This window comes from Pholis gunnellus, assembly GCF_910591455.1.
Source record: "Pholis gunnellus genome assembly, chromosome: 9".
NCBI lineage: Eukaryota > Metazoa > Chordata > Actinopteri > Perciformes > Pholidae > Pholis > Pholis gunnellus.
The window spans coordinates 25,792,971-25,816,066 of NC_136535.1; the positions used below are offsets into that span (position 1 = coordinate 25,792,971).

General features: G+C 42.8%; 1 protein-coding gene across 1 annotated transcript; it reads right to left on the reverse strand.

Annotated features, from left to right (window-relative positions):
* Positions 1–1,671: 1,671 nt before the first annotated feature.
* On the reverse strand, positions 1,672–21,304 carry LOC306701432 (A disintegrin and metalloproteinase with thrombospondin motifs 15-like; the record flags this gene model as incomplete). The annotated part of the gene is made up of 8 exons (XM_079166738.1): positions 1,672–5,609; positions 6,742–6,917; positions 8,273–8,448; positions 9,493–9,670; positions 9,771–10,054; positions 13,412–13,579; positions 17,440–17,572; positions 20,348–21,304. 8 exons carry the CDS (start codon positions 21,302–21,304, stop codon positions 4,832–4,834), a joined length of 2,850 nt encoding a protein of 949 aa, XP_079022864.1. The 3' UTR covers positions 1,672–4,831.
* Between the last annotated feature and the right edge of the window lie 1,792 nt (positions 21,305–23,096).

Sequence of the window (23,096 nt, forward strand, 5' to 3'; positions counted from 1 at the left end):
GATCCCACTGCAGCTTTAGAAGAAAAGGCCTTTAGACGACTGGTAAATTGTGTTTGTGTTTTTAGCAATCTGCCCTCACACGCTGCCACGATAGACTCAACTTTCTCCATCAGATGTCGTCTATAAAAGCAAAAAAACACAAAGCACATCTGGTTTACTGGCTCGGCGGTTCTCAGGTGAGATCTGGTGGAATTTAAAACATGTGGATATTTGGTTTAGTTGAACATGAAGGCCTCAGACTGACAATCCTCCACTTTCATCGTCTACAAGCTGACATGCTAGGGGATAAAAGCTCAAAAGAGTTGGCCAACTAAAAGGCAAAAGACAGCATGCCAACTACTGTTGGTTCTAATTCATGTTGGTTTTGTCTTTCAATGACAATTGTTTGCATTAACAAAAACATATATGTTATCCTCAAAGCCGCCTTCCATGGTGTTAATGGGAATCTTCTGTCCTTGTGTTTTCACAAACGCACATTTTATGAGGTTCAAGTCTTGAAAACATCAACCACATTTTCCAAACATGCAACATCCAACAATGTGCGGTTTAGAAGCCTCGAGTTCGGTGATTTGGCAGTCGCCATTTTCGTTTTTGTCCGTCGCCATCTTCGTTTTTTGCAAGCCGGGAACGGAAGTTACCATATTTGGACTGTGAGGGAGGGACGTATCTATAAACTGTAAGAGTGGAAGTACTCGCTGTGTCGTCACTCGTTGGTTTGTGGACTGCGGTTTTAAAGCCTTGAGTTGAGCATTTTGGCCGTCGCCATCTTTTTTTGCAACCGGTGAACAGGAAGTGACCATATTTGGACTGAGGAGGAGTGACGTAGAGATGCCGTATACGTCCCTGGTAGAAACCTGTCAATAACAGTTTAGCCCCGCCCTAAAGCATCCCCTGCTTTATGGTCTGTTTGACTCTAAATGGACCATCATTTAATAAATGAACATCATGCTGTATTGAAGAAGACTTGAAACTAGAGATTGAGACCATAAACTCATGTTTACAATGTTTACTGAGGTAATAAATCAAGAGAGAAGTAGAGTCATTTTCTCATAGACTTCTATACAACCAGAGGAGTCGCCCCCTGGTGGACATTAGAGAGAATGCAGGTTGAAGACACTTCCGCAATGGCTTCATTTTTCAGAACCGAAGGTTGCCGTTGTCAGTGTGTGACAAGTTGGGATGAGAACGTGTTGCAAAGCCCCATGGGAGCTTATGGTTTTTAACTGACCTTGCCAACAAGAATCTGTGTGGAGTGCAAAGTGTGGAGTATGGACCTTCATATGGGTCAAATCCTTGGTCTGAGGGATGTCCGTCCAACAATGCATCGGGCTTTACTGGGCAGCTGCTGGCCAAACTGGGTGTGTTTTCACAGCACAGCTTGAGTCAGCAGAATACCAAAGTGGATGAATGAACGTGTTTTCATCTGCGGTCGGGCTTCGGTTGGAGAAGAGCTGAGGTTTCAAGACTGTCTCTTCTCATGTGATGGAAAGACTGCATGGGACAGCAGAAATCTGCTGGAGCAAAGGGAGACATTCAAGAGACAACAGATGTCCATCCAGTCCGTCATCCAAATATAATGAACAGACTGACAGTAGGAAAGTAACATTTCAATGTCTATACTGCTTGAAAACCTGAATCATGATTCAGCATATTCTTATATATATATATATATATACTTTATTTTATACAGCTAGATGAATGTATACATAGTATACAATACAAAACACAACTGATAAAAAATAACATCAACTGTACATGATGTGAAAAAAAAGAAAAACTAACTGTACAATCTTTTTAGACGGCAGAATTGGTCCTCTGAACAGAATCAGACAGGAAAGTAATTCAATTTTCTGTTGAAGGACGTGTTGCATTGTCGGTTTAAAAGGTTTAAAAATAGTTATCTAGTATTCCGCAGTGTCTGATGCATTGAAGTGTGAAATTGGAAGTGTTGAAGGTTTGGATCTCAAGAAATGTTGAATTGTCTTCTGTCAGTGAATTTGGTAAACATGTAAAATGGTCCAGACAGACTTCATTTTTAAGACTGCCGATGTGTTTTCTATGTAACAATGCTCATTAACCAAGTGCAGTAACCAATGGAAGGAAAACAATCCCATGATGCAAAGCACAGCAATACGTCTCTGATTGTGTTTCAGGGTGGATTTTCCCTTTAATTTCACCTCTGATGTGTTTCATAGAGAAGATTTCCGAAACAGCTCACTAAAAATGGATAACTACTGATGATTCTATAAATGAATGATGTGCATACAATGATATGCTGGCGCGATGCAGAATGTCTGCTCATTAAGGGTGAGGCGATGAAGCAGCTTCCCAGCAGAAGCCTGTGAGGGTTGAGGGAATAATACTAGCCAACATGTTTTTATCCAGCGAAACACAGCAAACACAAAGCGATACTCGAACAATCCATTTTAATGGCCTTAAAACTGTGTTTTAATTTAGCACTTTGAATGCCTAGATTATTGTGATTCAGACGAGAGTTAAACTGAAGTCGGGTATATCTGTGGAAATATTTAATTTATTTAAATATATTTTTGGTATGTATTTATGTATTATTGCCTATATGGCAGTATTTGAGTGCCTTAAAGGTTAAATAAGAATTATGGCCAACGAACAACTGTTGAAGGTTTTTCATTTTTTAAATTAATGAACAAAATAAGTAATTGTTTTGCATCAAATCAGCTTAAACTATCTTTGGTTTTTTATTTTCAAAAAACTAATACATTGTGTGTTCATGTTTGTAAGTTCTATAAGAAGGAGACTTTAGCCGGAAAGGTGATGTGGTTGTTTGTGGTTGAACGCTGACGTTTGTTTGATTTGTTTGTTTGAATGGTCTCCATCTAAAGAGGCGGATAGTTATCAGGATCAATCAAATTAATATAAAACTAGGGGGCGACATTATGACACCAAAAAAATATCAAATATTGATTTGTCCCCTTTTGGTTTTACAATTTTCCAAAGAAGACAGTGATTTACGGAGCACATGTTGTAGCAGACAGAAACCAGCTCAGAGAGGTGTCTCTCACCGTACGAAGGCTTTTCAAAAGTTATCATTCTTTGGCAACAGAGAACCAACAGCTGAGCGTTGGTCGGTTTTGTTTTTTTACTCAGAACAGACAAAGACGCAGTACGTTTGAACCACAGAAACATTCACTGAATACAATATGGAACATCTTAGGTCTGAACTATTTTTACACTTATAAAAACATTTCTACTTTTTTGGTCACAAGAAGTCATTAATATGGGCTGATCGAGTGCGAAGGATTTATTGTTAATTTTGGCTTTTTTTTCTACTTTTTTGATAATCGATTAATCTGTTACATTATTACTTTGATTAATTATTAATACATTACTTATCCCTTATATGTTTGTACAGTGTTCTTTTACTAGACATCCCCAACGCAGCCGTGCACTGAAAATCATTTGTATTATTCTTAATTTTTATTTATATTTTAGTGTCTACTGCTTTTTATTCTAGTCTATTTGAACTTGCTTATGTTTATTCAGTTGTGAAGATTTTAAGGATTCACTTCAGACTCCATAACGTCAACTCTATAGACCTTTACAACAAAATTGTATTGCTAGGCAACAGCTTGGGTCCATGTTTACTTCCTGTCCGCTGATGTCATTCACATAAAACTGCAACTGGGACACATTTGGAATGTTTTCTTCTAAATCTATGAAATGATACTCAAGTGTCTCTCCGACTTTATTTCAGTTAATAAGCGTTGGCTAAATCTCCGGCAGATTTGTCCATTTTGACGGACAAACACACGATTACAGGTTGTAAATCTAAAAAACACGTACTTTCTGTCTGTTGTTCTCTACATTTTGTGATGGACCAGTGAAGCCAGACGTTAGCTTTATCAGGGGTTAGCGTTACAACAGCATCATCAGTGATCCATCACAAAACGTAGAGAAAACTGAGTATATCTGTCCATTACTATGTTTTTTAAATTATAACTTGTAATCTTTGTGTTTGCCTCTGTACTTTTCAAATATTTACTCCAGAGATGGAGACGGCGTCATTTCCCATAATTCAGCACGTGAGCTACAAAAGCAGCGGCTGGTTGACTGCCCGACGGAGACGTTACCAAGGCGTGGATCGTTACATAGATCCAACTGATCAACGGCAAAATTTGCAATTAGTTGTTTGCAGCCCTAGATTATTCTGTATCAGAAAACCACCAATAGCACTGAATCAAGAACAAATAAAACAACAATACGATGTAGAAACTGCATGGACCCATCAGGTCTTGGATGTTGCTTGAGTGATACAGTACTGTGTTTCACATTTTGAGAAGTTTTTCAGTGAAAAATGTCAATTCACAGGTGAGATTCTGAGGTTATACCTCACCGCGCTTCCTCTGTTTTTTGTCCTGGACTTTCAGTTCTCTTTTGCTTTTGCGAGGTCATCCCATGCGAGTAACGATACCAATAAACCACGTTTGTTTGCAGACGTGTGTGATCACTGTCTCTGCATCTTTGCTCCTCCGTGACTCTGTACATGCTCAGGCATCTGTCCTGGTAGAGGTAGACCAACCGTGAGTCAAACCTGAGGCAGATGGTTTGACAGTTTACAAGAAGACAGCTCTCCTGTCTAAACAGATGTCTGTCTTTTTTAAACAATGGAGGGAGACCCTCTCCGTCTCCGTTGGATTTCTTCGGTGTAGCAGACGCCCCTTCGGGCAGCATTGGAGAGTGTTTCCAACCAACGCAGCCGTGGGATCATTATCACGCAGATTCAGGCGTGAAGGTTCGAGTCAAATCGTCAATTTGACAAAAATAAGTCCCTGGGCTGGTATCTGTGTCTGCTTTAACATGGCTTCAGATTGCAGAGGTCCAGCTCCTGAGGCTTCCTCCTCCCAGAGCAGTGGTCTCTGGGTAGATTCAGGCCGTTCTCTGTCAAGCAGCGCACCGGCCGCCTTTTGAAGCCCCTTCCGCATGACTTGGAGCAGTGAGACCAGGTCCCGACGTCCCACATGGGGCACGAATCCCCACACGTTCTCACCGTGACAGGCCTGTCGGTGCCGTCACAGTCCACCGCCGGACGCCCCTCCGTGCTCTGGCAGTGCACCTCTCTCTTCTGCAGACCGTTCCCGCAAGTCACTGTGCACGAGTCCCAACTTCCTGTCACCCAGTGACTGACCGGCCTCTTACTCATCATCTGCTTCTTGGCCTCCACCCTGTTGCTGTCTGCCAGGACGCTGTTGTGCGCCGCGTGGCTTTTATCCTCTTTCCGCAGAGTCTTTTCCTCCTTGCTCTCCTTGGCGATGTAGAAGGAGTAGCGCACCCTGGGAGGAGTCATCTTCCCCACAGACAGCACCTCCACAGTCAGAGGCTCCTGCAGCGGTCGGGTGGACTGAAGAATCTCAACGGATGTGGAGGTGCCGCTGTAGCGCATCAAGCTGCCCTTCACCAGCAGGTCGCGCTCCACGGCCGACACCACGTAGTTGCCGTTCAGCAGGTACTTGCCGTGGCGGTTCTTCACCGCTAAGTAGTTCTCATCGCTGACCATCCCTCGGTAGCCGCGCTGACGGACGTCGATGTTGGAAGCTCCGACGGGCAGCATCGCCACGAAGTTGTAGCCGTGACTAAAAAGAAAAGCGTGGAGATGAAGAGCATTAATGATGCTGAATGGCTACTCATTAGTCTTTCAAGACAATGGATGTAAATAGAACTTAAAATGTACTTAATGTATGGTTAAAGATCATCAATGTAAAGGATTCCAGAGACTAGGGATGCAACGATATCGGTATTGGGCCCGGTACTGTACTCATGTACTTGTCCTTGCAATACTACACCGATAGAACCGATACTACTATGGAAACACGACACCTCTTGTCAGTTGAGCTTAAAAAAGACACACGAGTGACAGATGTCAAAGAAACGCTTCTAAAAACTCTTGGGAATTGGATTTTAAAAAAGAAAACAATATCAGTCTCCTATTCATTGTCTATGGAGCAGCTCCAGTCTTTATACAAAAGGACATGAGACTTGGTGGTTTCTGGCTTCGAGTAGCTCATGTTCGGAAATATTGATTGAACTTTCTTAGACGATGGAAATAACGTATTGGAATTCTTAATTTAGAGCCAGATATAGTCAGCTAAACTTTCCTCAAACCATTTCTCATTAGCGTTCTGAATAAAGCAGATTTATTTCCATGAAAATATTGGGAATCACTGCATACTAAAAGAACACACTGCCGAAAGGGCCGATCACACCGAGATGAGCGGCTGCAAAACGACTGTTTTTCTTTTGTTTTTCAGGCGTTTTTTTGACGTGCATAAAAGTAAAAATATTTTTCAGCACCAGGCGCGTAGTCGCACCGCTCGTCTACGTCAAACTTTACCGGAGGCAGCCAACCAAATCAACCAAATCAAGCTTTACAACCTTACCACTGACTTCCTGTTTTGATACCGGTAGATCATTGATATTAGCGTTTTTTTATTACAATTAACTATATAATTTCTGCTTCACCAGCTCATCAGCTGTTTTGCCTCTCGGTGTGATCGGGGCCTACGTGTGACCTAAGTGTCGTCCATTTATACCTCTATACTTGTTGAGGGTGAAGATCACATTTAGTTATTTCTTCCTTTTCAGTAACACACAGACAGCAAAGACATCTCCATTGCAAACCTGATCACCGCAACATAAAGTTCACCTCTGCGTCGACCGAGACGCAACACTAAAGAGCGGTACGGCGGGTGCCGGCGTGCTACTTACACAGGTTTGGTGAACATTCCCGAGACCTTCTTGCAGCCCTGGTTGTCACCGCCACACACGCCGCACTTGTCAAACTTCCTGCTTGAGTCTAGCTTGCCATCGCAGCCCGCCTTGATGCATTTTCCTTGAACGCATACAGCCGAGGTGTCGGGAGAGCAGGGCGTCCCGTCCACCACCTGCAGGGTTTCAAGACATTACATCTTAAAGGTGAATAACATGTAAGCAAGAACAACAACAAGAGGGAAGGAAAGAGCGAGACTTGCCACATATGTGCTCCACCAAAAAATACTTTATTCTTCTAACTAAACAAACATAATGAACCAAAGTGGTACATAAATAGAAAGTGAAAAGTATCACCAGAGGGAGTGTACAGTGAACGTTAGTGTAAACGAGATGTTGGACAGCATCGCTGCTACAAGCTTGTTTCCTTTCTGGTTGCATAAATAGTTGCTGACAAGCCACAGCTGTGAGGTGATACTGTCCCTGCATATTTCCCTTTCTCACCACTCTCACCGCTCTCTATTAAGGCACCAACATATCACCTCTCACTTAGGAATAAAGGAACAAATCACACCAGGCAGTGACACGCCAAACCTTTGTGAACAGAGAGCTGCTTCTATGAAAGTTTCAACTACACCTCCTGTGAGCTTTTGACTCACGATGAGGTGTTCAGTGACAAAGAGTTCAGATTGCATTAGTGAGTACAACAGTTGATACACACTTAGCTCAGAATATAAATCCCGTCTCGGAGGCAACCTCCGGTTCTGAAAAGTGAAGCCAAAGCTTCATGTGTTAAAGCTGCATTCTCTCTAATGTCCACCAGGGGGCGACTCCTCTGGTTGTATAGAAGTCTATGAGAAAATGACTCTACTTCTCTCTTGATTTATTACCTCAGTAAACATTGTAAACATGAGTTTATGGTCTCAATCTCTAGTTTCAAGTCTTCTTCAATACAGCATGATGTTCATTTAGTAAATTATGGTCCATGTAGAGTCAAATAGACCTCTACCAGAGATGTATACAACGTCTCTACGTCACTCCTCCTCGATGGCCAAAATGCCAGACTCAATACTTCAAAACTGCAGTACACAAACCAATAAATGACATTGTGACAGTCTACGGTCTTAGCGTTATATACAGATCTAAGTGTGGCAGGACTTTGGTTTTCGCCCCCTGATGGACATTAGAGAGAATGCAGGTTTAAGACTCTGCAGCATTGGCTTCACCTTTCAGAACCGGAGGTATGTTTTATTCATAGCAATAAAAGCTAACAGCATTACTCTACGCATCGTCTACAGGCTGTAACAACGTGCACTGCAGCCAGCAGTTATCAAGTACTCAATAGCTTGTTTGGCTAGAAGTAGTTTCTGTACTTTCCTAATGCAAATATATGATAAATATGATCAAAATAATCTATGTTCTTGAACTTATTCCATGTTTTTCAATGATTAGAAAAAGAGTTCATTACTAAAACAGATTTGATGTTGTGGCCACTCTGAGGAATAGTTAACATATTAAATCAGCTACGTACCTTTGGAGCGAGGACGTAGAAGTACCCGGTCCCATTGGCGCGGCAGATAAGCTTGCATTTGTCCTTGGGAGAGATGCCCGAATATTTAGGAACCCAAACCACAGTGGAGCCCAGTCTGTTGGTGTTCAGGTTCAAACCATTGAACGCTTCACACTGCTCCTCGCGGAAACTCTGACCTGGAGAAGAAAAAAACCAAAAACCTCCCATTAGATTGACAACTCAACAACACTGTTGACCTCTTACAGGATGTGGTTGCAGTTTTGCAGTTGACCACTCACTTTGTTCTTTCTGTTCTTGCAGAACATTATGTACATTTTTCAAAGGTGATGGCGGCAGATTTGAAAATTTTGAAATTTTTCCCAAAAAACAGGTCCTTGAATTCAAACAGAGGTAGACAACAGCAACTTTTAGCTAGCGAGCTAATCAAGCTAACGTTAACTCTAAGAGTTGATGTCAAACACTGTTCTGGCAGACTGGCAAACGGGGTCCATAGCTCCATAGCTTACATAATTGTTCGCATTTTCAAACTTCACTTTTAACATTCATCCAGATCCAAATCCTCCAGCGGACGAGTCAGTCATGAAATGTGGCTTTTCTTGACATATCCTGGAACCCTTTGATTTAACTTTGTGGTTTGGAGGTAATGCTAGGTTACGTTACTACTATAGACCCTTTTACAGTTTGTAAACAATGATGACGTACGCAAGTGTCATCTGTGCTTATTATCTTAGAATAATACAGTAAGTTACTATGACAACCATGCATTTGGCTGAAACACCTGTTGCCCTGAAGCGGTCGTGATCGTTGTCTGAACTGTAGAACCGCTTTTGGAAGATTGATTCTGACAACCCAACATGCAACAAGCAGACATCTTGATGCTGGTAACAGTTTCAAATCAAATGTTTAAAGCTTGATAATTCATCTGGATGGCCGGGCCAAAACAACATTAAAGTTGATAACATGCACACGCTTATTTTAGATGATTGTTGGCTGTAAAAGGGTCTGCAGGTTGGAAGCTAGTTACCTTTTTTTTACATTAGGACCGATAGACACACAGTTTCATTCATTCCTTACAATTTTGCTCACTTGTTTTTGGTTGCTTCAACTTCTTCAAAGTTAATTGTACAATCACTGTTTGGGGAACATGTTTTTTGTTGAATGGTCACAGCCCTGAAAGTGTGTCTTGCTGTGTGAACGTACTCAAACAGAGACTAGTGTACCTGTTTCAGGACAAGTGTTGAGGTTACAGGAGCGATATTTGACGCGAAGGCCGTAGCAGTATTTGCCTCCATTCTCAGGAACGGGGTTGTCACACTCCCTCTTGGCCAGCTGAACTCCGCCACCACAGCTCCGGGAACAACCTCCGAATGCTCCCCACTTCCCCCACCGGCCATCCACCTGGGACAAAAGAAAAGACAGGCAAAACGGTACATCAATCTGTGATTAAGAAAAAAAACAACCACCATCAGGACCGGGCTCGCTCTCTGCACACAATCACCTTGATGTGCATGGTGTTGTTCTTATCCGTGCAGGCTCCTCGGTAGCAGACCTTGCCGTTGCCGCAGCCGGTGCCGTCCGCCCAGGGGAAGTGTCGGGTTTGGCAGACCAGCTGGCCGCGGGCCTTCCCGGTGCACCACAGCTTGGAGCAGGGCTGCATGTACGGGCAGGGCTTGGAGCCGGGGCCGAAGGCCAACTCACACTGGCGGTGCAGGCTGTAGCTGGAACCGGGCAGGTTGTCTGAGAGAGACAGCTGCTTTTGTGGCTGGTCCAGCAGACAGTCTCCTGAAGACACAAACCAACAATATTACAACCAATTAGACAGCATTCACATTGAAAACCTTAAAAGCACCAATTTATATTTTTGTATTTAATATGAAAGGTGTTGCTTGACGAACCCACAGCATATTGTCTCGTTTTGCCTCAGCTCTACATGTAGTTTGTGCAACTTTCAGCTCAATGTTTTGGTTTCAAGGCTCGCAACTTTACTTTGCTGCAGCTCGTTTCCAGCAGCAGGCAACTGTTTTCAGTGCAGAAGCTCATAAACCTGCTTATCGCTACATGTTTAGCACCAAACAGCAAACCAGCAGGTGGTAAAGATCCAGATACTTCCCTCGGGAGTTGAAGGAGAACGAAACCTACAGTAGCTAAAGGAAAGGGGATTATTGGAAACAAAATGCTGCTGTTTGCTAACCTGTTCGCCATATTAACTTAATAATGTGGTAATATGTCAATGTTTTGTTTACAGCTTGTTGCACTGCAGCCATGTGGCCAATAAATCAATAAATGTAGCATTAAGGAGAAATTAAACATCTAAATAAAACAATTAACTCAATTAACTCTACTACCACAGCATTTTGTGATTCACCCGTCCATAAATATTAAAGAATCTTAAAGAATATTAAAGCTTGGGTTGATGATGTTGAGGAATAACAAGAGTAAACTAGATTGTTTTAAATAATCCAACCTAAAAACCCAGCCCAGTGTTGCCAACTCTTCTCCAATGAAAGTAGCGAGCAGCACGAGCTTCAAAAGTTGTTAAATGTAGCGAGAACGTTGTTAGTCCATCCTGTCAGGCCTTCCTCTGAAGCCACTCCCCCCAAATTATGATATGAATGTAAACAACCAACATGGCTGCTGTTAGTCCTGCAACAGCCACAGACACCTTTTTCTTTGGTCAAAGCGTTTGACCGATTGATTGCTGTCGAGATGTATTGAGAATTTCAACAAATATAACAAAAAGTGTTTTTGAAGAAGATTACCAACCCTTAAAACCCCTAAAAGACTAAAACAAACTATGTTCATCATCAAGTGGGAGGAGTGCAGAATGAAGTTTGCTCCTTCAAACTGTTGCGCATCAGACGGCTGCTCTGGCTCGTCCATTTAAGGTAATGTTGACTGCAGGTTGTGCAAAGCTGCAGGACTATAAAACGATGGATTATAACATTAAAAGAATGCTCATGTATGAGCTTTAAACTGTTGGTACTGAATGTTCAGTAACTTTTTCTTCAGTCTGCACGAAGCCAGAACGCAAGCTGTCGATATGAGACCGTGCAGGCACCAGATAATGTTTAGATTAACCACATGACTCATGTAGAACAGACAGCCGTGTTAAACTTAGTCAATGCTCATTTGCTTGTTAAAGTAAGTGGGCTGGTCGACAGTCACTTATTAGAGTTTACACACAGACAGAAAAAGACTTGGCATGAAGGAGCCACTGAGGAGAACAAGCAGAGTAATATATTAATACACTTTGGAATGTTTTATTGAACGTGGATACTGGAAGCGGATACTCTGTCATCATCAGCATATGAAATTACATCTCAAGGAAGAAATACTTCCTGGGATACACTTCATTGAACTCCAGCGTAATTCTGCCACAAAGTGTTTCACGTTTCTGTTGAGACTTATTCTCTCTGCTCTCGTCTACCACTGTACAATAGTTACTTTATATCTGGATGTGACAACACCACAATACGAAACAATATACTCATATTACATCAAAAATGGCCTTTTCTTTTTTTCTTTTTTTAGCTCTGATCAGCATATGACGTAAGAGATTCTGTCCTTGTGTCATTCGCAAGCGTTTCCCGGAGCTTCGCCCGAAGCTGTGAGGAATGAGCTGCGTGCTGCATGTTGTTGTTCATGATGCAGATCCCATGTAAGGTCATTTAGGTTTTAATGTGCTTTGGGATCAATTATTTCCTAATTTCATCATGAACTTGTCTGTTAGAGAAAATATTCCTTTTTCTTCAACAGGTCTGCTATGACGTGACAACTGCTGTACAAGTGGAAATCGGCCAGACGTTGCGTCCATCAAACAAACGTTTTCTATCGGTCAGACGTTGGCGTCCACCAACCAAACAGACCAGAAGTCAGCTGTGTCCACATATGTGTGTCTGGGGGCGGGCCTGTTGTGTTTCTGGGCACCTGCTGAAAGTCAGTCACATTCACCATCTGTTTTGGTCCTCATCAACTCCCAAGATGAAACTCTGCTAAACGTTCCACTAAGTTTGGCAGATAAACAATAACTTTCTCCTGTTTTTTTTTCCGTCTGAGCTTTTTGTGGTAAAAACAGCTGCCTGCTGTGGCAAGAAACAAAGTTGGTGCGACTGAGCCAAGAACTTGAAAGTTGTCGGCCAGAAAACCAAAACAATGAGCTGAACAAAGCTGCATCGCCACAGGTGATCGCTGTCACGTTAAATAGTGATCGACATATTTAAATAGCGATTTATTCATATAAAAAAGCGAGTAGGTAAGTGCAGCTTTAAAGGGTGTTTAGTAAACATGAACAACTCGTATAAAGTGTGTAACATGGATGTGTGGCCATAGACAATGAATAAAAGATGTTATAGACGACACTTAGAGCAGCCGGGTGAATAGTAGAGTGTAAAGTACATATAATACGATACACTAAAGCTCCTCTGGTTACAGAAACACAAAATCAGTCTCCCATTCATTGTCTATGAAGCAGCTCCACATGATACGTGATACTTCATACTTCCTTTTCTGGTTTCTGGTTTTGAGAGAGAGCAGCTCATGTTCACAGATATTGATTGAACTTGCCAAGACCGTTGAAAATCTACATTTACAAGGTTATTTATTGACATTGTACAACACAGTCATGCAGCGAAATGCAGTTTGTCATCACATTTTGCTACAAAAGTCTTTATTATTGATTGATTGTCAACTTCTACATGGTGTTTAGTTGATATTATGCTGTTATCAGGTGTTGTCCTCTTGCTATTGGATTTCACTGTATTATTTACTGTGACGTGTGTTTGAAAGAGTTGACTCTGCATATAACTACTTAGACTTCTATTCCCAAAACATTTGGTGAGGATTAGGCACGAATTAACAGTCGGCTGAGCCAAGAAGCAAAAACTGTTTTCATCCAAATAAATACTGTATGTTCACAAAAAAAAAATAACATGATTATTTCTTTATATCAGAGTAAAACATAAAATAAGTATATGTGATCTCTTCCAATTTGAAACCGATATTGAAATTACAAATATAACCGAGACCGAATAGAGCCAAGGTCTTTTTTTTGTGAGCACACTTAGATTACAACCAGCTGAGAGCACGAAGCCTGGACAGAATTAGTGAGTCCAGAGACGTGTACAGGAAGTGTTTACTAACCATGACCTCTGTCCAGGAACTCGGTAATGATGGCGGCGCTGCACACGGACCAGGGCCGGCTCCTGTCGATCTGAATCAGTGTGGGAGACATCATGTGGTTGTCCTTTAGTTTCCCAAATACCTCCTCGCATGCCTTCACGTTGTCGTGGGGCATGTTGAAGACGTGTCCTGAGGGACGAGGGGGGGACAGACAGAAGGTTGTTAGAGCCAAGTCGTTTTTTAAGTAGTAAAAACAAAAAGTTAAGTTTAGGCAACAAAACCAACAGTTGGGTTTAGGCAACAAAACCACAAAGTAAAGTTTTGGGAAAACCACGACCATAAAACCACTACGCGGTGTTGAACAAGTCTTCGTCTGTTTGTTGGATCCACCTCCCCTCTCGACCAACAATTATCATTTTTTTTGGGATATTATAAAGTGCGTCACTTGCTCTGACTGTTTCTTAGTCACGTAGATGCATTTAATTTGTGTACCAATAAGGATCCTACTTGACCTTCCATTGGCATTGTTTTCATACTGACAGACAAAAAACAAACAAACAGACAATTCGTGTTCATGTACATGAAACTGCCGTGATACTGGGCTGGACCATTCCACAGTCTAGGAGCCCTGACTGCAAAGACTCCGTCACCTTTATGTAAGAATCAGGACAGCTCGGTACTACAAGTTCGACGCATCCAAGGATCTCAGGCTAAATTGGCAATAAGAGATCTGATTGATCAAAATCAATTTTAAAAGCATCAGGAAGCTGGTGAAAGTAAGCCAGGAGCAGACGTGGTCATGTCTGAGTCAATATCTTAGCTGCAGAGTTTGGGACATTTCTGCTGATGCTAGAGAGCAAAGACGTTACAGCAGTTTAATCGACTAGTTTTGAAGGTTTTCCAGATTTTTGAGGGAAAGAAAAGGTCTGATTCTTGAAATGTTTCTGAGACTGACCCTCTGTTTTAACACGTTTGTCCTGGTTGATTAAACAAAAAGAGAAACTTTTTACCAGACACCTCAACACACATGTAAGTATGAGGCAAAGCAAACTGGACTGATTTGAAGCTGATGTCATAGCAGACAGGAATGCAGCTATGCATGGGAACATACAGCGTGGCGTACGTCCATGTTCTAAACCGGGCCTGACGGGGGAATTTAGTTCCCAAGGAAATCATTTCACTCCTTAAATACGAACATGAAGTACTTTCCAAAAGAAAAAAAAAACAGTGTTTTTCAATCATGGAACAGGACCATTTTGGGAGGAAATGACTTAACATATATGAGGACAGTGTAAACCAATTCCTCTCTGGGGGCCCCGGGAGTTACTTGTGCATCTGGTTTCAGGGGTCTCGCTTCTTTTAAAGCCTCAACCACTGATTATAATTTGAAAAAAAAAAAAGAAATGTCACTTGTATTATGAATAGGATTTGCCTTAACGAGACAGTTTGTCAAACTGCAGAATACACGTTTAATACCACCCATTAGGTTTTATTGAAACAGTAGGATATCAGTGTTCAACTTCAGCTGCTTTTACATTTATTTTCACAGACTAAAGACGGTCGTTTAAAGCTGAAACAAGGAGATTTTTGAGTTAAACTGCAAACATAACGTCAGCCTAAATTACAGATTAATAGAGAAAAAAGATGTTTTGTCCAAATAACAGCATGTACACTCACCATGAAACAGCTAAACGTTAGAGCAATCAATATCTGCTCATGTTAGCTATTTAACAAGAATTTTAGAAACAAAAATCGAAAAGAATAGTTCATGATTTTAAGATAACTGATATCAATCTCATGTTTGTGGGTTAAGTAAGAAGCTGGAGCCAGCTTAGCTAGCCTAGCTTAGCATTTAAATTGTAAACAGCTAGCTAGACTCTGTCCAAAGTATAAAAATATACACCTTAAACTGTCTGCTTTCCACAATGTATCTTGGTGGTTTTATAGCTGTACATGAAAGTATTTTTAAAATGACAAACAACAGTTAATCCATCTGAGCAGTACTTCATTGTAGCATCTCCGGCTAAGTTGCAAGATACGGTCGATTTTGGCCTCTGAATCGGTTGAATGAAACCTGGCAACCTCACTGCGACAACAAGACTTTAGGAAGCATGTAGCTGTTTGTATGCCACCATGTTGAACACAGTCGAGCCCAAACCAAGCACCGCCCATCAGCCGCAGCAAACATGTTTCTGAAAACATTCGAGACGAGAAATTAGCAATGCAGTAGAAGAATCTGGATTTATATTTGATCGGCGCTGCCTAGTTTTACAGTTTGATCGGAGTTAACGAGCTTCACCAGCAGTGATCGACAGCTGTGATAAGAGACTCCTCGGCTCTGTTTGGTTCTTTTTCTCGGGCTGTGATGGAATCAAGCGTCAACTTCCTGAAGTCATTCCTAAAGTGCCTTAAACCTGCATTCTCGCTAGTGTCCACCAGGGGTCGACTCCTCTGGTTGTGTAGAAGTCTATGAGAAAATGACTCTACTTCTCTCTTGATTTATTACCTCAGTAAACATTGTAAACATGAGTTTATGGTCTCAATCTCTAGTTTCAAGTCTTCTTCAATACAGCATGATGTTCATTTAGTAAATGAAACCAAGATGGCGACGGCCAAATTGCCGAACTCGAGGCTTCAAAACTTCAGTCCACAAACCAACGGGTGACGTCACCATGACTTCGTCCACTTCTTGTATACAGTCTGTGGCTGGAATCTTGCAAATGGGAACCGGATTTTCTTTCACAGATAATCTGTCTCATGTGCAGCTGTCAGATTATATTGACAGTTTGAGCAATTACGACAAAAAGTTATCTTTATTTAAATTATCAACTGTGCACAAATATTTCACATTGTCAATCTTATCTCTCTCTCAAAAAAATATGCAAATAAGAATATTTCCCAAAATAACTATCCCAAAGCCATTTCAACGCCAACTGCCATAATTCATGCCTAATTTGGCAGATTATATACATGAGTGTGCGCTCAAGCACGCTGTACCGCATACCATGCTCTTATAGAGGATTGGACGTTTTAGCCTGAAGTGCAAACTGTCTCCTAAAGAGCAGCGAGGGTTCTGTTCTGTTATTTCTTTTGCTCCATTTATCCCTTCACATCACAGACTAACTGGAATGTTCAAAGATAAGTGTACATTTGTTAGTATAATGTTATCGCGAGCAATAATTCATGCCGTCAGATTTGTCTAGCTGTTATCTCTCGCCTCCCATGTGCAGCCGCCAGTGTGCAGAGTCACGTTGTGCAGCTGTGGCGTCCAACACAAACAGATTTCCACCTTGTTCTCAGAGACCTGCTGGTTTTGATTGTGCCTGACTAATGAGGGAGTGATTTAAACATCAGGTAAATTAACTTAAATAGTTGCAGGGATTGAAAGTGCTCTGGGACCAGGACTGAGAACCACAGCCCTGTAGATCATCATGAAAGTTACAGAACTGTCGGCCTGGGCCAGTTTCCACGCTGATTATACGTCCGTCAAAGCAGAATTCATTTGACATTGTGCGCTTACGTGCAGCTCTGGAGCATATCTCCCTCTGAGGCCACAGCAAAAGTGTCATTGAGTTCATAGAAATAGCTGCAAATTGCAATCTATTGGTTTCATGTACATGAACACGAAATGTCAGTTTTTTGTGTTGCTTGTTGTGGTGGACACACAAATGAAATACATATACGTGACTAAGCAACAGTCGGTGCAAGTGCCATACTTTATAATATCCAAAAAGACGACTATTGTTGGGCGTGAGTGGAGGTGGATGGATCCAACAAACAGGACTTTAACCGCATTCTGGTTTTATGGTTGTGGTTTTGTTGCCTTAACCAAATTGTTGTTGGTTTTGTTGCCTGAACCCAACTGTTTGTGGGTTTTGTTTTTAACGTAATGTCGTACCGAAGAAGAAGTCGTGCTGAGGGACAATTCATGTCCATGTACACGAAAACCAATAGATTGCATTCGTGACTATTGGTGGAGGCCAAACGAGCATCAGCATCTAAAATGCATAACGTGAGTGTTCAGTCCCCTAAAATCACAACTTGCTCACCAAGTTCGTGGGCTGCTGTGAAGGCGGAGGGCAAGCCGTCATCCTCGATGACGGAGCAGCTCCTCTTCGGGTCACACATGGTCCCGACGTCAGCCATCCCCAGCGTATCACAGGTCGTGGCCCCGCAGAGATCCTGGAGACACAACCGGTCATTTCAACTGTTATTTCATACAAATCTTGATCAATCCGATTGGAGACTTGGAGTCTTTGTTTCCAAACATGTTTTGTGTGGCTGTGCCTTGAGCTACAGAATGAGCCGACCGCGAAGAGCACTAATACGAAGCACATGGGACTATGGTTTGTTTATTGGTGCTCTGTTCTTAAAATATATTATGGCAGAGGGTCAGGGGAGAGATAGCCCAGCACAGAATTCCTCTTGGTGTTTAGTTAAAGAGGTAAGCAACGATGTTGTGAGGGACGAGATGAGTCCCACCTGCATCTGGCTGGGTCAGTCCACAACCAACTTTTACCCCAATAAGTATATCTGCCAGTTTTTAGTGTCGTGGGATTAACTTTGTAATTGTAACCAATTTGGTCCAGTCAGAAATATCTCAACAGCTTTTCGATAGAAAGCCCTGAAATTGTATACAGTACACTCGTGATCCCCAGAGGATGAATCCTAATGACTCTGTTGATCCCATGGCCCTGTTTCTTGTCTCGACAACTGTTTGATGGATTGCCATGAAATTGGGTACAGACATTCATGTTTCCCTCAGGATCCATTGAATTAACTTTGGTGATCCTCTGAATTAGGGCTGGGCGATACGGTCAAACTCCATTCCAAAAAAAGGTAATTTTATTTTTCAATATAAATCACGATATAGCATGTTTTCTGGTAATTCCGTTAATAAATAGTCTTTATATGAAATAACCAAATAGTTTTGTAAACTCCTGTTTAAATTAAATGCTTGACAAATGAAAAGTAAGTCAGTATTTTCTCATTTACTTAAAAGAACTTTAGTGCAAAACAATCATATTGTTGGATTTGTAGTCAGTGTGTGCTGGTTATTATCAATTTAGGTCGTTTTTGAATCACGATATTTGATATTTGATTTTATCACGATATATATGTCCATTGACAGATGATACATTATTATATTGAATTATCATACTACTCTGAATTCTCATCTATCGCCATCATCAGGTCAGAATTTCAATTCATCCAGAGCTTCTGTTTGTGACCAGCTACTTCCATGATATTCACATGACGCTCCTCTGGTTGTATAGAAGTCTATGAGAAAATGACTCTACTTCTCTCTTGATTTATTACCTCAGTAAACATTGTAAACATGAGTTTATGGTCTCAATCTCTAGTTTCAAGTCTTCTTCAATACAGCATGATGTTCATTTAGTAAATGATGGTCCATTTAGAGTCACACAGACCATAAAGCAGGGGATGCTTTAGGGGCGGGGCTACACAGTGATTGACAGGTCTCTACCAGTTCACTGGTTGCAAAAAAAACAAGATGGCGACGGCTAAAACGGCAATCCACAAACCAGTGAGTGACGTCATGGCGACTACATCCACTTCTTATATACAGACTATGGTTAGCATGCAAGCATTTAGCTCAAAGCACGACTCCCACTACAGTACATGGAGAGTCTCTGAAGCTGCTAGCATGGCTGTATCTATCTAAAGTAAACAATTTAATTTTGAGTGAACATAGCCGTGACTCCTTGGTCATCAGGAAGATAATGGCCTCTTACCTAAAATTGATTTTGCCTCTGTGTCTTTGTGTTCCATCACAATGACTTTATTCGGAGTGAAAACAAACACATAGTGGACGGTGAACTTGTTAACCCAGTGTTACGATGAGGCCCAGTCACGCCACAAGCACCCTCTGCCAGCCATGTGTATTCCACACCACTTTCTCTCCATAACCTATGACAAGATTTTTTCCATCTCAGCAGCTGCACCCATTGTGCCCTACAAGGACAACAACGCCGGACCTGGACTTTCCTGCATTTAATTGCCCTCAGTGTAAATAAGGGATCTTCTTCTCCATTACTACGGTGATTTTTGACCTTAAAGGGATTTTGCATGTCGCTGTGCAGTCAAGAAGCGAGCCCGCATATCAGATGGACAGCCAGAACCAAACTGGACCTAATGGAAAGCAGGCATTAACAACCAGACAGAGGGACCTGGCTCTGCTGCTCTTTTCCAGTGACTCATTGAACTAAAGGAAGGAGACTATAGCAGGGCTGCGCAGTCAGCAACACACAGGTTAATGGATGGATGACTGAACACAGGGACAGTTCATATTTATTGTTGTAAAGTCAATCAAATGACTGCAAACATATTTTACAGGCTTTTAAAGGTCTGCTCCATGGACAGGACATCAGAAAGGGGTGTTGTGGTGACGTCCCCCATTGGTTTTGTGGAGTTCAGCATATTGGCCTTTTGTTTTTTTTGCAACTAGTGAACTGAAGTGACCATATTTGGACTGAGGAGGAGTGACCTGTCAATCACTGTGTAGCCCCGCCCTAAAGCATCCCCTGCTTTATGGTCTGTTTGACTCTAAATGGACCATCATTTACTAAATGAACATCATGCTGTATTGAAGAAGACTTGAAACTAGAGATTGAGACCATAAACTCATGTTTACAATGTTTACTGAGGTAATAAATCAAGAGAGAAGTAGAGTCATTTTCTCATAGACTTCTATACAACCAGAGGAGTCGCCCCCTGGTGGACACTAGAGAGAATGCAGCTTTAACACACTTTGCCACTGGTTTCATTTTAGAAAACCAGAGGTTGCCTCCTGGTCTGCACCCGGGGGCCCATTGTCTCATAACCCGTCCATGCACAAGTTGTGTACAACTACAGCATTTTCTATTCTATTCTATTCAATATTCTATTCTTTCCACCACCAGTGTGAAACATGACAGCTGGGTGTGACCTGCTTACCTGCTTGGTGAACAGTATGGCTGTGTCCCAGTACTCTGGGTGCTTGTCGCTGTGTTTATTCTGCTTCTTCTGCCAGGAGCAGAAGTTGCGCAGAGTCAGCGCTGCGTTAGTGGAAACCTTTGGTCCCTTGTCAGCTTCTTTTATCACCATGAAGTCCACCACCACTATGTTTATGGAGTTGAGGATGCTGGGGTGCTTGTAAAGCCTGGCTGCCACTGACATCAGGGTCATGAGGTAATGCTTCAGGTCATCACCGTGAAATGCAGCCATAGATTCATCTGCCACCACCAGCACCTCCACGAACCTGGGGATGGAGGCGAACCTCTTTGACCTCCCCAGGGTTTTCAACACCGTTTCAGCTAAGTCATCAATCTCCAGTCCGCTCAGGTGCTTGTACTTCTCCAGGGACACGTTGAAGTTGGCGTCAGGTGTGACACCGCACCTGCTGGTGGAGTTTGCGCCCGAGTGCGCGGCGCGCATCCAGCGGCGGATGACGTGCGTCCCGTTGAAAGAGTATCCAGCGTCTCCGGTCCCGGTGTGGCTGATGAAATACTCCATGCCGTTATAGGAGAACCCACCCTGGAGACCTTTACACAGGCTTAGCGCGGCGATTGAGTCCGGTTCCGCGTTGACGGTACCGGAGTAGAAGCATTCCCGTAAATCCGCGGCTGCAGAGGAGGCGCCGGATGATGAGGAGCCGCTCACGGGCAGCGAGCTGCCCGGTGCGAGGAAGCTGGAATCCGGCGTGAGGTGGAGGTAGAATTCCTGTTTGAATGCACTTAATCTAAATACTATCTGTCTGTCATTCATCTGCTCCGCGCGCCGGTGCAGATGCTTGTCATGCTTCTGATGATCCACGCGGACAGGTACGCAGAAATCCACCTCCGTGCAGTGCGTTAGTTTAAAATACAGCAGGAACTTTGTAAAGATAATCAGAGAACTAATGAGCGCAGCCATCGTTGCTCGTGCTCAGTAAAGATCCCACTCAGAGACTCGGTGCGTCCGCACGCAGTGAAGATGTTGCGCGCAATGGCACGGAGTGTGTCCGCGTGCGTCCCTCAGAGAACTAAGCATCCGCACTGCCCTGACAGCTTCTCTCCCATCGTGCACCGTTTTCCACTCTGACCACCGGCTCATCTGAGCTGCTGAGCTTTTTAAAGTCGCGCTGTCGACATCTGAGGGTCGTGCGCGCACGAGAGAGAGAGGGAGAGAGAGAGAGAGAGCTCATTGGTCATGCGTCTGGGTTTGTGCTGCAGACCGCAGCCACTTGTAACTCTCCAAATATTATTGTTGCTGTACGGCAGGCATATGTGACAGGAGCTGCAGCATCACCCCACCCCCCCCCCCCCCCCCCCCCCCATTCCGCCGCCCAGACTCCACCAGCGGACAGACAGGCAGACAGACAGGCAGACAGACAGACAGACAGACAGACAGGCAGACAGGGACAAAAGCCAGCTGGTTTCTTACATTCATTTAAAACTAATGCACCTGCACCAGAACCATCCAACTGTAAAGCTAAATCTATTTCTCTCTGTGTTTTCGTATTCCATAAAATATATTTCTTGAAAGACATTACATTTGTTAAATGAATAAAAAACACCATAATAATAATAACCAGAACGTTAACACTCACTTATTTCCCTGCTCATCACTTTGCACAAGAAAAAAAGTTGAGAGACGCACGTGCGAAATGAAATGCGGGCAAAGAGCGACACCTGTTTGCGGAGCTTAAGAGCGTCTCAGCGGCTCTGGACGCGGGTGCTGTCCTCTGGCGCCACCTGGCGGTGAACGTGTGAAATGACACTTTCCGGGATCATTTCTTTGTTTCACAGTTTTAAAGAGCTGTTATTCTCCTGGCACGCGGAGTGAATGAGGTGATATACGTGGTGCCTGGCACAACATGTGTTTAGTCTTGTAATGAAGCAGAAGCCTTTTCAGAAAAGCTCTCGATCAGCATCATGAACACAATCATTCTGTTCCGTAACAGTTGCTGGAAAGAAATATTCTTTAATACAAAAATAAATCTGCAGCAGTGAATGCAAATGAAAGACTTGGACACAATGGGTTGTTTGTTTTAAACATGTTTAATAAAAGAAAACATACGTTTGTTTGATCCATTGCTTCTTTTTCATTTAATATACTTCACATTATTTCAATTGTTCTTTGGCTAAATCTGATTTTTTCCCTCATTAAAAAAAAATGTTTTCTTTTTCATAATATTCAAAGAATGCTGCTCTGCAGAAAATGTGGCGCAAAACAACAAGAACACATCATTAGAGGATAATATTCCTCTCGAAGCTTCACTAATGTGATTAAACATGTCTCAGTGTTCCATGTGGCACACACACACACACACACACACACACACACACACACACACAGCGCCTTTTTCCGTCCAGCGGTGGTCTTGTGTGGGGATAAAGCGGGGGGGGGGGGGGGCTCCGTGGGGGCCTGCCACTCACTCACACACGGCTCCGAAATAACTCGAGGAGCGGACTTCCAGCTATGCGTAGTGTAGATGTCCAGCACGCCGCCTTAAAGCACGCTGGGTTAATAATAGGAGCGCGGTTGTCGAGCTATTTCAGAAGGGGGGAGTGTCGGCTCATTCTCATTGGATCCGTTTTATCCGCGAGTTCTCATGAAGTGCGAGTGGGAGGAGAATTTCCAGCAGCGGAGGATATCAAAAATAAACCCCCTCATGTCCAGAGAAGAGCAGCAAGTATAAATACCCCCGATGTGTCCAGACCGC